General features: G+C 38.3%; 1 protein-coding gene across 1 annotated transcript in view; it reads right to left on the minus strand.

The window, feature by feature from the left end:
- The window catches only part of TRPM3 (transient receptor potential cation channel subfamily M member 3), a gene marked incomplete at its 5' end in the record, with an annotated part of 281,767 nt that overhangs the window by 237,697 nt on the left and 29,135 nt on the right, over positions 1–14,935 (minus strand). The window contains one exon of the mRNA XM_090275220.1: positions 6,579–6,750. Within this exon, the coding sequence (XP_090131346.1) occupies positions 6,579–6,750 (172 nt within the window). The remainder of the gene's footprint in view (positions 1–6,578; positions 6,751–14,935) is intronic.

Consider the following 14,935-nt stretch of genomic DNA (forward strand, 5'->3'; position numbering starts at 1 on the left):
TGTCCAAGGTCACAGAGCCATGATGATCTGAACTTCCAGGTCTCCCTGCCACTTTCAGCTTCTTATTACTGGCAATAAACAAAGATCTCTTTTTCAAAATGTTATATTCTTCCCTGTAAACTCTTTAAAGAAAGCCACAATTTCTGGGGATTTTCTAATCTTCCTTTTTTAAAAGAGCTGCTGGATACTATTTGTTTTAATGGCCTTTGGCCTGAGAAAAGTAGAACTTGGGCTTGAAGAGTTGACTGTCAAATTTTTTTGATGAATTTTAGAATGCAAAAATGTAGTTCTTAATTTTTAATTTTTAAAAGAATTTTTAAAGAAACATTGAAAATTATTTGCCATTATGTTGTCACTGAGTTAAAAAAATACTTTTAAAATCCACCCTATGTGTTGCCAACACAAAAAAATTGTTTCAATGATGAAATATTTGTGGCTAAAATATTAATGATAATAAAATATAAGGGAATATTTATAGATGTCTGGATTTCCTTCAAAATCATTCAGAGGAGAAAGTAGGTGCATTAATATAGTGGTTTTTTATGTATATGTAAATATACATATGAGGTCTGTCTGGAAAAAGTTCCGCTATTGTTAATATAATGAGAATGGTTTGCATGACATCAGTGTAACCTGGCAGACAAGGAGAGTGGACTGGAATGTGCATGTGTGAACAATGATGACTTCACTGTACTAGTCAGTGAGGGCAGTAGATGCCATTGAGTGAGCATTTATACTCCATGGCCGTGGCATTCAAAATGACTGAGTCAAGCAATGAATATGCACCAAATTTTGTGTTAAGCTTGAACATTCTTCCACAGAAACTGTTTGAATGATTCAGAAGGCTACAGTTCTGGGCAACTGGTGATTGGCAACGTCATCATGACAATGCACCTGCTCATATATCATATCTTGTGCAGTTTTTCATTTTTTGTGTGTGTGTGAAACATCAGATCACCCAGGTGACTCAGTCCCACTACAGTCCAGATTTGGATCCCTGTGACTTCTGGCTTTTCCCAAAACTAAAATCATCTTTGAAAGGGAAGAGATTTCAGACTGTCAATGAGATTTAGGAAATATGATGAGTCAGCTGATGGTGATTGGGAGAACTGTGTGATGTCCCAAGGTGCCTACTTTGAAGGGGACTTAGGTGTTATTGTTGTATGTACAATGTTTCTTGTATCTTGTACCTTCTTCAATAAATGTCTTTATTTTTCATATTACATGGCTGGATACCTTCTGAACAGATCTCGTACACATAGGTGAACGTATGAAAGACTGCACTACAAGACTGCCCACAGGCTGATAAATATAGAAGCTGAGGTGGAAGCTAAGTGACAGTTATAGGAGGTTATTATAATATTCTCTAATTTTGTATTTGTTTGAAGTTATTAAAAAATGTATACAAAAAGTATTAAAGTATGCTTGGGGTTTTAAACTGTCATTAGGCTACCCATATGTTACTTTCTGAAACAGTCTTTTGGTACTCAGTCTTTGTGTCTACCAATGTACTAAGTTAACTGAGCTTGTGTGAATATGTGAACATTAATAAAATAAATAGGAGATATTGTTTATTATGAACCTTTGTTTATTTTAGTCCAAGCTTAGTATATGTGATGTTTGGCAACACTAACTAAAGGTTTGGGTCACCTCTGATAATTCACTTAACCTCCTCTCTTTTAGATGAATATCTTTTAGATATTCTCACGAGTATTAGCCGCAGCATTGCTTTTATCCACGGACATTTAGGAATTTAGGATAATATCCTAGGGATATATGTATGTAGAGTACATGCAGCTTCACTCCTTTGCCTCTCTCTCCCTCTTTCGTACTTGCCTGATGAAATCTCAGTGTATCCTCAACCCAACTCTATGTCTGTTCTATTGCTGGAGCTGCATGTGGGTGGAAAGAAAACATACAACTCTAATTATTCATACAACTTTAAATTTTTGATCACAAATATCAAGTGGATCCAGGCTGCGGCGGGGGAATATTACATTTTCCCAGTTCTTCTACTTGCCCAGTCACTACACTAACTATAGTTTTTTTTTCTCTTTCTGATATCCTATACCGCCTTCCTTCTGTTCTTTCAGACCATGACCTGTATTATTTTCTTCAGATACAGAAGCTACAGAGAACTACCTGATTGTCCCACCAGAAAATGCTTCGTCCTACACATATGTGCACCCATACTCTTTGCCTGCCTTTCTGCTACACAGGATGAAATTGTCCCTGTTGTACCTAAGGCCACATTCTTCATCCCTTTCCTCCTTTCTGAGGACATTATTCCAATTCTCTTGAGAATGTCTTTAGCTTCTTTTTCTTTTCTGTAAAAAGATACTCATTAGAAGCTCTAATCTACAACAGTATCATTATTTTAAGAATACACTGGTTTCTCTATGAATGACCATGCAGCATCCTTAATGTATCTATCTATTCCTTACTCCGGATGCTCAATTCATTACCAAGTCCTCTTGAACTCTACCTTCAAAATACATTCTAGGATCGATATAGTACTGAAAAAGTTCTGGGGATAGAGAGCAGTGATAATTGCACAACAATAAAATTTACTTAATGCCACTAAACTGTACACGTAAAAATGGTTAAAATGGTAAATTTTAGGTTATGTATAATTTGCCACATTATAAAAGATCAGTGAAAAAAAAATTGAGTCCAACCACTTTTTACTCCCACTATTGGTGCCATCCTGATTCAAACCACTGTTCTCTGTCACCTGCATTGCTGCAGCGGCATCCTACAACTTCTCCCTGCTTTTCACGTTGCCCCCTACCTCAGTCCGATCTCTACGCACAACAGCAGAGTGATGTTTTAAACCATGAGGGAGATACTCTAACTTACCAAATCAAAGCTCTGTGAGAATAAAATCCAACTTTCTATGAAGCTCTTCTTACTCTTCACTGAACACGTGGGGGCTTTGTCTCAGCTTTCCCTCTCTACAGAATGTTCTTTTCACAGCTGGCCCCCTGACTTCAGGTCTCTGCTTACATATCGCCTTCTCTTAGAGGTCATTCCTGACCACCTAATCTCTACTATCCTCCCAACACATATGTGCACATGTATACACATGCATATTCTTTCTGCTTTATTTTTCTCAATAATGTTTTTACTACCTGACATCATCTATTTACTTGTTTACTTACCTACTTATAACTCTGTTTGCCCCTCTTGACTTAAGCTCAATCAATTGTCTACCCCTGCTTTTCTAGACTTCAGCCATGACTGGTACATAATAGGAGTTCAAGAAATATTTGTTTACTAGAGGCCTAATCGGAATTGTTTGAGGTTTTGCATATTCAACCTGGAATTTATAAAATTGCAGATGGAAGCCGGCAACTGCTCACATATGAAAGAATTCTCCTTTAAAAACAAAGCCCTTCAATAACCAATGCTGATACTTCTGGACAGGATGTTGGCAGCAGGAATGAGTGGAGGGAGGGGAGAGATGAGATCACAGTTGCCAGAGTGCCATGAAAAATGTCAGACACTGTGGTTGTAAGATGCAATTAAAATAATTGGCATGTTGATGGAAAAGTGTTTACAGGTCTCCTGAGCAGGATTCACTTAATATTTAAGAAAAATTCTTCAGAATATTACATCATTATGTAAGGAAATTGATGCATTGAATCGTTACTATGGCATGCAGATCATACCTAAGTGATGAAGAGGAATGGCATTTAATGAAGAAGATGCTGAGTGTATATTCAGACACCCTAGGATCATCCTAAGTGTGATAGGTGGTGAGCAGAATTTTGGTGGTATGGTGGTATAGTGTGGTCTGGCATAGTGTCTAATTTTCAGGAGCCTAAATTGGGGGCCCCCTGGAATTGAGTTCCACTGGTATAGCTTAGATTTCCTAAATGTTTGAAGAATAAAAAGAAAAAGCAAGAGAGCTTTTAAACAATAAACTTCTAGAATAAAATGTTATTTTAACAGGAAGGACCACATTATTGCTGATTGTGATATAAAGAAAAAAATCGTGTCCAGATTAGAAAGTAGAATTACTATGCTAAAATATTGACTAAAGATTTCATTAAAGACTTGCAGTCTTTATTCTGCTATTTCCTGTTATAACCAGGTCAACTTTCCCCCTCCTTTTTCAGTCTTGTTCTGGAGGCTTTTCTCGGTGGGCCCTTTGCTGGTAACTGAGCAGAAATCTCAAGGTCTCGCACTACTTCTGTGAGACCCTTGCTGCACCCTCCCTGCTTTGTGGGGTGAATGCAGTAATAGGAGAAGTATACCAAATTACTCATGAGTCCCTCGCTTGCAGGATGACCCACCATCTCAGTTTACCTGGGACCAGAGGGGCCTGGGGACATGAAACTTTCATTTGTCATATCTGAGAAAGTTCTGGGCAAACTGGGATGAGTGGGTTACCCTTCCACTACCAAGTTCAGTGCTAGAACTGAGGTAGGAGCTAGTGCAAGGCTTTTAACTTCCTGTGACCTCAGGAATCTCTTCTGGGCTTCTGATCCTTCTTCTATTGAATCACATTCACTGAATGAGAGACTGAGTTTCCTATTAAGCCTCAAATATAGTCCCCGAAGCAAGAAAAAAAATATGTTTATAACTTACGATGATTATAATGACCATGTAGCTCCCTCTACTCCACCCCATTCCAGCAATTGTCACTTAACCCACTCTGGGGTGACAGCCCTGCCCCAGACTCTAGGTCTAATCCTGACGGTGGACTCGGAGCACTCCAGCAGTCTCCAGCCAGCTTCTTTGACCTTGTCCTCAGCTTGGTGAGCTGAGTGTGTGCCTCCCTTGACTGGGTCTCCACTTCTCAATATGCCTGTGAGCTGCCACCTGCCTTGGTAATCTAACTAGGGTCCAGTGTCTCCACACATGGCCCCAGTGTGCATGTGTGATCCGGCTCCTCCAGCGCCCCTGATGTTCTGACCACCTGCCTGGGCCTGCTCTTCAATCCTGCATTGCTGGGCTCTGTTCCTCCCTAAGCTCCCTGGGCCGCCCCTGCAGAACCAGCCGCACATGTAGCACCCCCAGGGCCTGACAGGATGACATACTTGGCTTGTCTGGGAAGATTTTGTCTCATCACTGAGCACTAAGCTTGAGTAAACGTGCCTCTTGTCCACCCTGCTCCCATCTCCTTCATCTTTCAGATCACCCCTGTGTAGGGTCTCATTCTTAGTCTGATGGTATAAAAAGAGTAACGCTACAGCCTATAAAAACTTAAACAGATAACACTAATTACATAACTTTTACCCATTCTATCAAATATTATAGTACAATTCAAGTTTAGTATAACAAAACCTATCACTCCTTGCTTTTATTACACTTGATCAATGCTGGTCTCTGGATAGCTTTTCTAGTCTTTTCTACTCTGTTTTCTCTTTTCAAAGACAGTTGAGGATTCTTAGATAGCAGAGAGCTTATTAATATAATTTTGATTTCAGGCCTACACCAAAATGTATTATTTCAGACTGCCCTGTGAAAAAGATGAAGACATGAACCTTGGCTGCCTAAATAGCAGGAGTTCCTGAAAAGTAAAACCAGAAAATAGAGACTGAGAAAAAAGAAGCTGTGGAGGAAGGAGTTTATAGAAAGGACACCGCAATTGGGACAGATGTAAATAAAAGACGAGAGAAGAGAAAAGCCACTCAGACAAGTTGAATCACATTACACTGAACTTATCTAGCCAGTGAGAATCTTTTTCTTATTTGGAATTGCTGGCTGTGAAAGTTCAATCAATTCAGTCCAAGTTTCCCTGATGGGACATATAATTACCACAAAGTATGAGCCTTCCACAAGCTTCACATGTCACTTTGTGAAAACAAAATGAATTTTATTTTGTGAGGAGGGACAGTAGATTATTTTCATACCGTTATCACATTTAAATGCAAGGCACTTAGTGGTCTGGGGGGCATTGCTGTTTTTACAATGCTATATTTCACAGTTAAAGCAAACGGGTGCACAATAAATAAAGGATAGAACTCACAAATACTCAAGAGAGAATTTTAGTGTAACCATTGGGTATGTAGTATGTGGTATACATATGTCTAAATACCAATGTATCAAGAGACAACGGATGAAACAGAAGTGAAGTTTCATCAGGATGGTTACACATGATGCTTTAGTTTGGAGGATGTCGGCTCCCCTGAATTGTCTTTGCACAGCTGTATCTCTGCAAAGATCAAAGCTGAATATTTTTTCTTTTTTTTCTCAGTTACCCAAAATAGCTTACAAGATAGAAAAAGTTTCCCTGGGGTGCCTTTCCTCTTTAGGAATATTGTGTAAAGGATGCAGGAAAAGTTTGGAGAGAAAGCCTTATCTGTATTTACAAACTGCATATAGGGTTGAATTTTTCATGCATGGTGAATGAGATGGAGTCCCCGCATTAAGTGTGCGATCACTTCTTCCATCCCCGATGGTCCTCCTCTGGAAAACTGCCTCTACTTCTACCGACTGTCCCAGGAGAGATAGTGACCATATTGGAAACTAGCTCGAGTTTTCAAAATATATCTTCATGGTGTACTTAAAGTTATTCATTTTCAATAGACTTCCTAGGAGGCATGGCAGTGGGAAAAGCAGCTACTTACTTGTGTTTATCTTCTGGAGTGAAATATGCTTTTCCAGCTGTCTCCTGAGTTTCACCTCTGCACCGTATTTTCCAGTGGTGCCGTTGTCAGCCAGAATGAAGTGGGAATGCATGCTGTTGAGAACAGTGAGCTTGCTCATGGGATTGGACATGGTCTGATAGGGCCGGACAACCTGCAAGATATCAAAAGAAAGAGAAAGAAGTCAGAGGAAAGAGGGAAACATGTTAAAAGGAGAACTGAACAGAGAGAAAAGAGGGATTGAAGGAAAACCAAGTCTTTGGTACAGCAAGAGCACAGTTTACTTCCTCTTCCTAATACGGCTTTGGGCAGAAGCAAGATTTATGGTGGTCTATTCAAAGAAAGATTATGCTTGAGATATTATATATTTATTTATTTACCAAACGCATACAGAAACTAGAGTTTGTGCTTTCATTGTACTCAAAAATTGTCATGTGAATGATTGTTTTGTTTTGAAGTTGATCTTTTACTTGCTGATGAACAAAAAATAATTTAAAAATTTAGTTTTGTTTCTTTATTTCTCTTCTTTATCATGTCCATACTCTAATATGCACAGCAGAGCAATCATGATTCTGGAGAACGGTGGGGCTGGGGTGGGGGCAGTGGGTGAATTTTTCTGTTAAACTCATTCAATAATCTGAAATTCTGTTATTCAAATCTACACTGTCCTTATTAGGCACCTTATATGAGTAAAAATGTTGAATGTAAAAGAACTGCCTGGTGAGATGAACATGAATCAGGCTCAGAATGGTCATCATTGTTTTATTTTTCTGTTGTTGCTTTGTTATTTTAATTTCATGGTGAATTACACTACCAAAAACAGAACAATTCTTAATGTGGTCTTTCAGATTTTTTATGTAAAAAGAAAGCAAAACCTATTATGACTTAGTTGCTTTATATACATTACCTATATTCCTTGCAACAATCTTACAAGGAAGAGGCTGTTATGTTTATTTTGTAGATGAAGAAACAGGTAAGTACATTTTTCAAGTTTACTATGCATAGAACCAGAATTCACATCCAGGCCTGTCTAATTTCAAAATCTATGCTTACTCCCCTTTTCTACACTGCTTACACACAATGAAAACATATGTTTCATTTTACTCCTAAATTAATTAGGTAGAAACTTCCCTCAAGACTATGAAAAGGAACATTCAATAAGCTCATTGTCCAACAGTGTCTTTACAGTTATCCCTGCACTGAATCATCAAAATGGACAGGACAGAAATAAATGCTGTTAGGTTTTATTACTGTGCCTTTGTATGCTGTGTACATTACCTATGAAGGTGAGATCCTATTTTTTATTTTCAGTGTGTAATAACTCACCATGAAAAGGTGTAATAAGATTGAGTAGTTTGTTAAAGGAATTACAAAATAATTTAGTAAAGACAGTCTTCAATAGTAAAGATCTCATGAAAGCCATTTTTTTTTTTTAGACCTTGATGATGACTTTGAAACTCTACATTTCTGCAATATGTGCCTGGCAATGACAGTCTACTCAATAAATAGTGAATGAATGAATAGGAAAATTTGAGACAGACATGCTTTTGTTCAAAATTAGAAAAAAAAACAACCCTCTCTTTTCTGAATTGTTTGGGAATTGATTTAATCTAAATTTAAGATGTGTAATTCTGAGCTTTTGAAATATCCTTCATCCTTTTTAATATGTGTCCTATTTGTTAATGTAACATTAATATAACATTAATTCATAACTTAATTTTAGTTGGCTCTAATTGATACAGGAAACACAGAACTTTTTGATTATTGTTTCCATGGAGCAGTATTCTGCTACTTCTTTGTCGACATTACTGAATGAGAGTCCCCCCAAAATGCAGAGACAATGGTTGGCCAACTCCATCCTGATCTCTTTATCACTGGAAGAGTAGGCTGTTTGTGGTTGAAATTCCCATTTTGTTGTTACTCATTTTTGCTCATAAAACATCCATTCTACACAAGAATGAAAATTAATAAATATTAATGCTTTGTTGAAAGAAGATTAGCAGAAAGACTTTCTCATATTCTTAAAGTGCCTCTGCAATTGTCTTTTTGGACAAAAGAAAAAATACTTTAATTACTGTTCTCCCTTTTCTAACAGCAGGCTCCATGCCAAGGAGGAAGACCCAAAGCAATTCTGAGAGGAGCAGGAGGCTGTAGATTTTTTAGAGGTTCAACTCTGCATGACAGTGAACTCAGATATTTGTTCTAGCTAAGACACGAGGACATGTTTTCTAATTTCTGGGAACTTAATGATTAAGACCATCAGTGAAAACGACATTTTCAAATGAAGAAAGGCATGAACATAATTCTGGGCCAAGCTCATGCTATCACCACAATCTATGAATAAAAGAACATAATTAAATCATCAGACTACATTCTACATATCCATTTCCTCTGCCACAGGAGTCTAAGGACATTGGTGCTCCTGTCTTCTGAGTGTTGACCTTCCTTCCTTGTGAAACATGGCACACCAGTTCTTTGGGTATACTGTACATGTGAATCAGCCATGCAAGAAGATCAAGTTCACAGTATCACTCATGCATTTTAATTTCTTCATCTTGATGCGTCTCATTTCTTTGATCTTAAGTGAAGGGTAAATTAAAGGTGATTATAGTTTGGCAGAAATTTTGTCTGCTGGATAGGGGATATAAGTCTAAAATAATTAAAATGTCCCAATTTGCTTTGTAGTCATCATTGGGGAAAGATGTGCTGAATCCTGAAACAATTATGAATGTATGAGCCATAGAAATCAGTTTGAAACCCAGTTCTGCCAATGGCTGTTTGACTCTGAGTCTCATATTTTTAATCTCTGGAAGGCAAAGAATAAAGCCACTTACCTTAGATGAGATTATATATGTAAAGTATATAGCACCATGTCTAACTCCCAGCAGGCAATCTATAAATGGATTTCCTTCTTAAGTTCTGCCTTTATTTTACCAACTATAAAGTGATTTTCCAATTGCAAACTGGTGACCAAAAGGAAATGATAGGAGACAAATCACTGTCTTTTGTTTTACACAAGGGATTTAAATCAAGCAATGTTAAGTAAAGGCAAAAAGCTAGCAATTGTTGGAAAAATATGCGAAGTGTTTTTTCTTTGCCATGTCCTCCCAGGCCATTTATGAAGGTGATGCTCTGAAACTATTTGTTGATTACTCACAAAGTAGGAGACCACTTCTCAAATATTTCAGATAAATTACCTACAAAATACACTTGTTATTCTTCATTACAAACATACCAGCAGTCTATTTTTGTCTGAGTTTCAATTTGCATATCTGCAAAGGATTTACTGATCTTCCTGTTGTTTTGCAAATAGAGAAAAATAATGCCTTTGGATCACATAAATATGAATAAATTTTTCTTTCTGACAAAATTTCAGAGGAAATGTATCCACTTTCATTTTTAAGAGCTCATAAAAAGAGGACTTAAAAAAGTGCATATGTGTGTGTATGTGTGTGCACATATGTGCATGCTTAGTAAGAACAATTGTGACATGCTCATGACTGTAGGTTAATTAGATTACTATGTTCTACAGCTAGTGTTTCCTGAGAGAATCAAGCCCTAATGACCTACAGCACCCACTGTAAGTAAGGAATTACCTATTCTTAAGAATAAAGGATGGTCCAGGTTATGTGCCCCTCTTGAGAGAATTGAGAAGAAAGTCAATCAAATAATTTTTTGTGTTTTATATTTCAGGTGAGGAATTGGATTGAAAAAGTCTGAATGGTGCCTGAAAGGCCTACATATCAACTGATCTTTCATAACTAGCAAATACAGTAGTATCAAGATCCAGAAGGAAAATTTGGTTAGAAGTGCAATTTAGACACTTAGTACTCTTTGGGTATCATGGGCCAGTATACCTCTAAGTAATGACATTTTGTTTCTCTTTCTTGTCACTCAAGAATAGATGAGAGACTTCTTTACTCAATGTATTGTATGCTGGTTCCTACTGGCTGATTAGTAAAATTCTGGTTTCAAGGCCTTTGTATACCTTGACTCTGAAACAAAGAGACAATGAAGTGGGAGCTGTTTAAGGGGTTAATAGAAGTGAAGATCCATTATATAAGACATTTGTAAGGTCATTATCATTGCCAAGAAGGGATTGATCCAGAGACACTGTGGAAAAACTCAACATCCTTTATGTGCTGGTACCAGAGTGTTGCACTTATTTTTCTTGGATGGGCTTAAATCGATTATTTGGGAGCTGGTCTAAGACACCTGCTTGAGTTTTCCAAGCTATTTTCATGAATGTTCTGATCTTACCCAGGAGTACATAGTGGGAAGTCAGGAGATGGGGGTTCTAGTTCTAGGTTCTATAGTTACTAAGTTGTGATCTTTAATAAGTCTTTAAATTCATTCACTTGTTTACTCATTAACAATGTTTTGAGAAAATGAATGTGTTAAGTACTATTGTCCTGGCTTGAGGAGACATATAATCTCATAGCTAGGTAATATCTCACAATAAATATTCAAAATATATTTAGTGGAGGAAACTTTTTGGATGGTAACTTTCTCATCTATAAATTAGAAGACTTGACTATAATTTCTGAAGGCTTTCTACCTCTAAAATCGAGTCTGGACATCCTGTGTTAAAGTGTACATTTGTTTTTCCCTAGTTAGTGCAGGACAATGAAACTATATGTGTTGGCTATAAAAAAATAGTAGTTCGCTCATGAACTGGGGTCTCTTCCATTTTGTGGTGTTTTCTACAGTGCAAGGGCAGTTGGTCATCTGTGACTCCTTCCCTGAACAGAATTTAATTGAGCTGAATCAGGTTTTTGATTCATCAATCACAGGTCTTCTGCAATCCCAGACCTTACTACATGGTGAGGCACGTATCAGCATGTCCCCAGCAAGTAGCAGGGTAGGTGATGTTTGTCCAGAGTCATTCTTTCCCTCCCAATAGCACTATGATCTTAATTTAGGCAAGAAGAAAATAAGCATTCATTGACTGCTTTATACCAGGCACTGACGTAGACTCTTTCACATGCATTAAATCATTTCATGTTTATTTATAGATGAAACTAGAGAGAGGCTCAGAGAAGTGACATGTCTTGGCCAAATTTGCCCCACTAGCAGTCTTTCCTCAAAACCCCATTTAGTCTTAAATTCCTTTACAGACCAGGAGACATAAGAGCAAAGACAGAGGACCCAGCCTGATTTCAAATTTATAAAAGAGATTATGATTTTGCTGCTGGACATTTTTACCAGTGGCTTAGCTGAGCATTAAAGTCCTTCTGAGAGCTGATCAGATTATTTCCAGATGAGTCCTCTAGAACTGTATAGTATGCAGAGGTCAGGAAAGGCACCAGCAGGCAGCAAATGAGGTTTGTGCATTGGAGAGAAAGGAACAAAGGAGTGGTGAGGCATTCTTACGGTCAGGCATGCAGTTCCTGGAGAGAAGAGGGGCTACTGCTGAGAAGTGGGCAGCAACCTCTGGGTCTGAGACAAAGAAACATGGGGACTGAGAGGATAAAATGAAAAAGAAAGAACAAAAAGAAAGGCACTGTGTGTACTTATAATCATAGAGAGGCCTGTGCTAGTGGGAACACTGGCTTGTTACATGCTATTCAGACAGCTCAGCTGTAAGTCTAGGTATAAAGCAGGGTCATACTGAAACTCAGATGCTGCTTCTAAGCTCAGCAATCCAAACAAGAAAGCAGCAAACCCAGGGATCCATCTCCAGAGAGGGCCCACATACTTTAGCTGGGTGACTCCCACTAAAATACCTGGGAAGACAATGACACCTTTCAGCAACACTTTGAAAATGTGTCCCTCTGTGGGCTGCAGAGTTGCACCATCCTCATGTCAAGCTTTTCCCTTGAATAGGCTCGCCTCCCTTTGTCCTGTCCTGAGGGGAACTGTGTGCCAATCCCACACAGGGCCTACTGGCAGTGGGAACAGAGCCTTGAGTTTGAAAGGGGTTCCATGCTTTAGGAAAACCATGTATCACTGAGAAAATGTTAAAATATGTTCAAATTCTTTGAAAACCTTTCCTTAGTTTGGGTGGATTCAGTGACTGACTTCTCAAAAACAGAATAAAACAGAAGCGATGGTATGAGACTTCTAAATCTAGGTCATGAAAGGATTCCTCTTAGCTTTCTCTTGGCTGACTTATTCTGGGGGAAGCCAGCTGCCACATTAAAGGCAGGTTTTGGAACTCCTAACCAACAGTGATGTGAGTGAGCCATCTTAAAAGAGGACCCTGTATCCCCATCCAATCCTCAGATGATGCAGCCCCAACTGACATCTTGACTGTGACCTTAGGAGGGACCCCAAGCCAGAACCACTCAGATAAACCACTCATAAATTTCTGGCCCACAGACACTGTGAAACAATAAATGTTGTTTTTAAGCCATGAAATTTGGGGTAATTTGTCACATAGTGATAGATAATTGATATAGTAATGCATTATTAGTATTGTCTTCTCTGAGGCTTCATAATGCTTCCTTTCTTTTCTCTTCTGGATTGGCTGATGCATCACAGTTTCATGACTTTTTGTTCCCACTGTGTTCTCTGTGCTTCCTGGCATTCTTTCCCTGGGCTCTGAATAGTTCTGGTTCCTATTTTCCATTGGGGCTGTGACTATCATCCACTCTCCTTACATGTCTAACTCAAAACCACCCTTCCTCACTTAGCAGATGATCTCGCTCCTGCATCTGCACACTTGTCAGTCAAGTGACCCTATTTAGGTTACTTACCCTCCATGTCTCAGCGTCTCCTTATGTAAATGGAGATTAATAATGATTATAACTACCTCACTGGGGAGTTGTAAAAGTACAAAGCTCATAGAACAATGCACCTATGGACTCAAATAAATGGATAACTACTATTATTATGGAAAAATAGTATTGCATAATAAGTAAGAATAGAATACGGTCTTAGGAGCTAGATGGCCTGGGTTTAAATCCCAGCTACATGCATTATTAGTCATGTAATATTGGGTAAGTTACTTAACCACTTTGTGGTTCATTTCACCATCATTAAAATTGGGAAGATGACAGATAATAAAACTAACAACTTTTTACTGCCTTGAAAAATTAAATGACTATCTGTGTAAAAGTGCTTAGAGATGGGTGCTGATATTTATCAAGCTCTATAAAAATGTTGATATTATTGCTATTATTATTATTTCAGTGATAAATGATAAACCTCCAGGCTAAAACTTCAATGCCCTGCCACCAACCCTTTCTTCTTCTCTTCTTCTCTATTAGTTACAAGGGTACAGATGGTTAATCTCCACTTTAGCTCTGGATTCCTTTACCTCAGGGCCTTTCTAGGACTCATTTAACCAATTATCTTCTTTAATCTCTAGCCTCCTTTCTACCATAAACATATAAACAAACTCCAAAGTCTCCTATCTGATGAAAAAATAACCCTCAATTTATGGCTTCCTTTAGCTACTCATACATATCTCTTCTCTTCAGTCACACCTATAAAAAAGTAGCTTCTACTCACCATTTCTACTTCTCCTTCCTCAACTGATTAGAATGGGAGCTCGGCCCTTCACCATCCTTCTGATACCGTGATGGCAATGATGTTCATCTTGATAAATTGGATGAACACTTCCAAGTCCTTCCCTTCTACAGCCTCTCAGTTCTATTTGGCATTGCCCTTTACTCCATCCTGAACGCACACAGTCCCTTGGATTCCATAACATTCTCTGGTTGTGCTCCTACCTATAAGCCCTTCTTTTGGTGTACTTTGCAGGCTGCTTTTCCCCTGCTCTGCCATAAAATATTGGAAGAGCATCAGGACCCAGCTGTAGGCATTCCTTCTCCTCACTCTACACACTGTCCCTTGGTGATCCCATCTACCAGAATGACTCAAATAATTGTCATCCATATGCAGATGACTTCTGAATTGAAGTGTGTAGCCAGATCTTGCTCCTGAACTTTTGCCACATAGACTCACTGGCCTGCTGGATATTTTCACATGGATGTCTCAGAAAAACTTTGAAATTAACACATCCATATCTAAACTCAACACTGTCTTTACTGAATCTGCATTCCCCCTGTGTACATAGATGTAACCTAGAACCTGAATGTGGTCCAGGTTCAGTTAGCATTGGATCCTGTGTAACTGTAACAGGCTTGAGTGAGTCTCCTTGCCTCTGAACTTTTCCTCTCATACCTCCTATATACATCGTATCTAATGTAGTCATGGAAGTCCAGTAAACTCTGTCTAAGGGCCATAAGTTCTCTGAGCTTACTTGGCTTGCCTTAGAAGTAAGTGATATGTATTGAGTTGATAACTACACCAGAATTATCAATCAGTTCTGGTGTTATTAAACTTGATATTTTGTGGCTTGAAATATAAAAATGACATACTTTCCAATTAAA

The sequence above is a fragment of the Furipterus horrens genome, unplaced genomic scaffold (assembly GCF_987537825.1).
Source record: "Furipterus horrens unplaced genomic scaffold, mFurHor1.1.pri manual_scaffold_4, whole genome shotgun sequence".
Taxonomy (NCBI): domain Eukaryota; kingdom Metazoa; phylum Chordata; class Mammalia; order Chiroptera; family Furipteridae; genus Furipterus; species Furipterus horrens.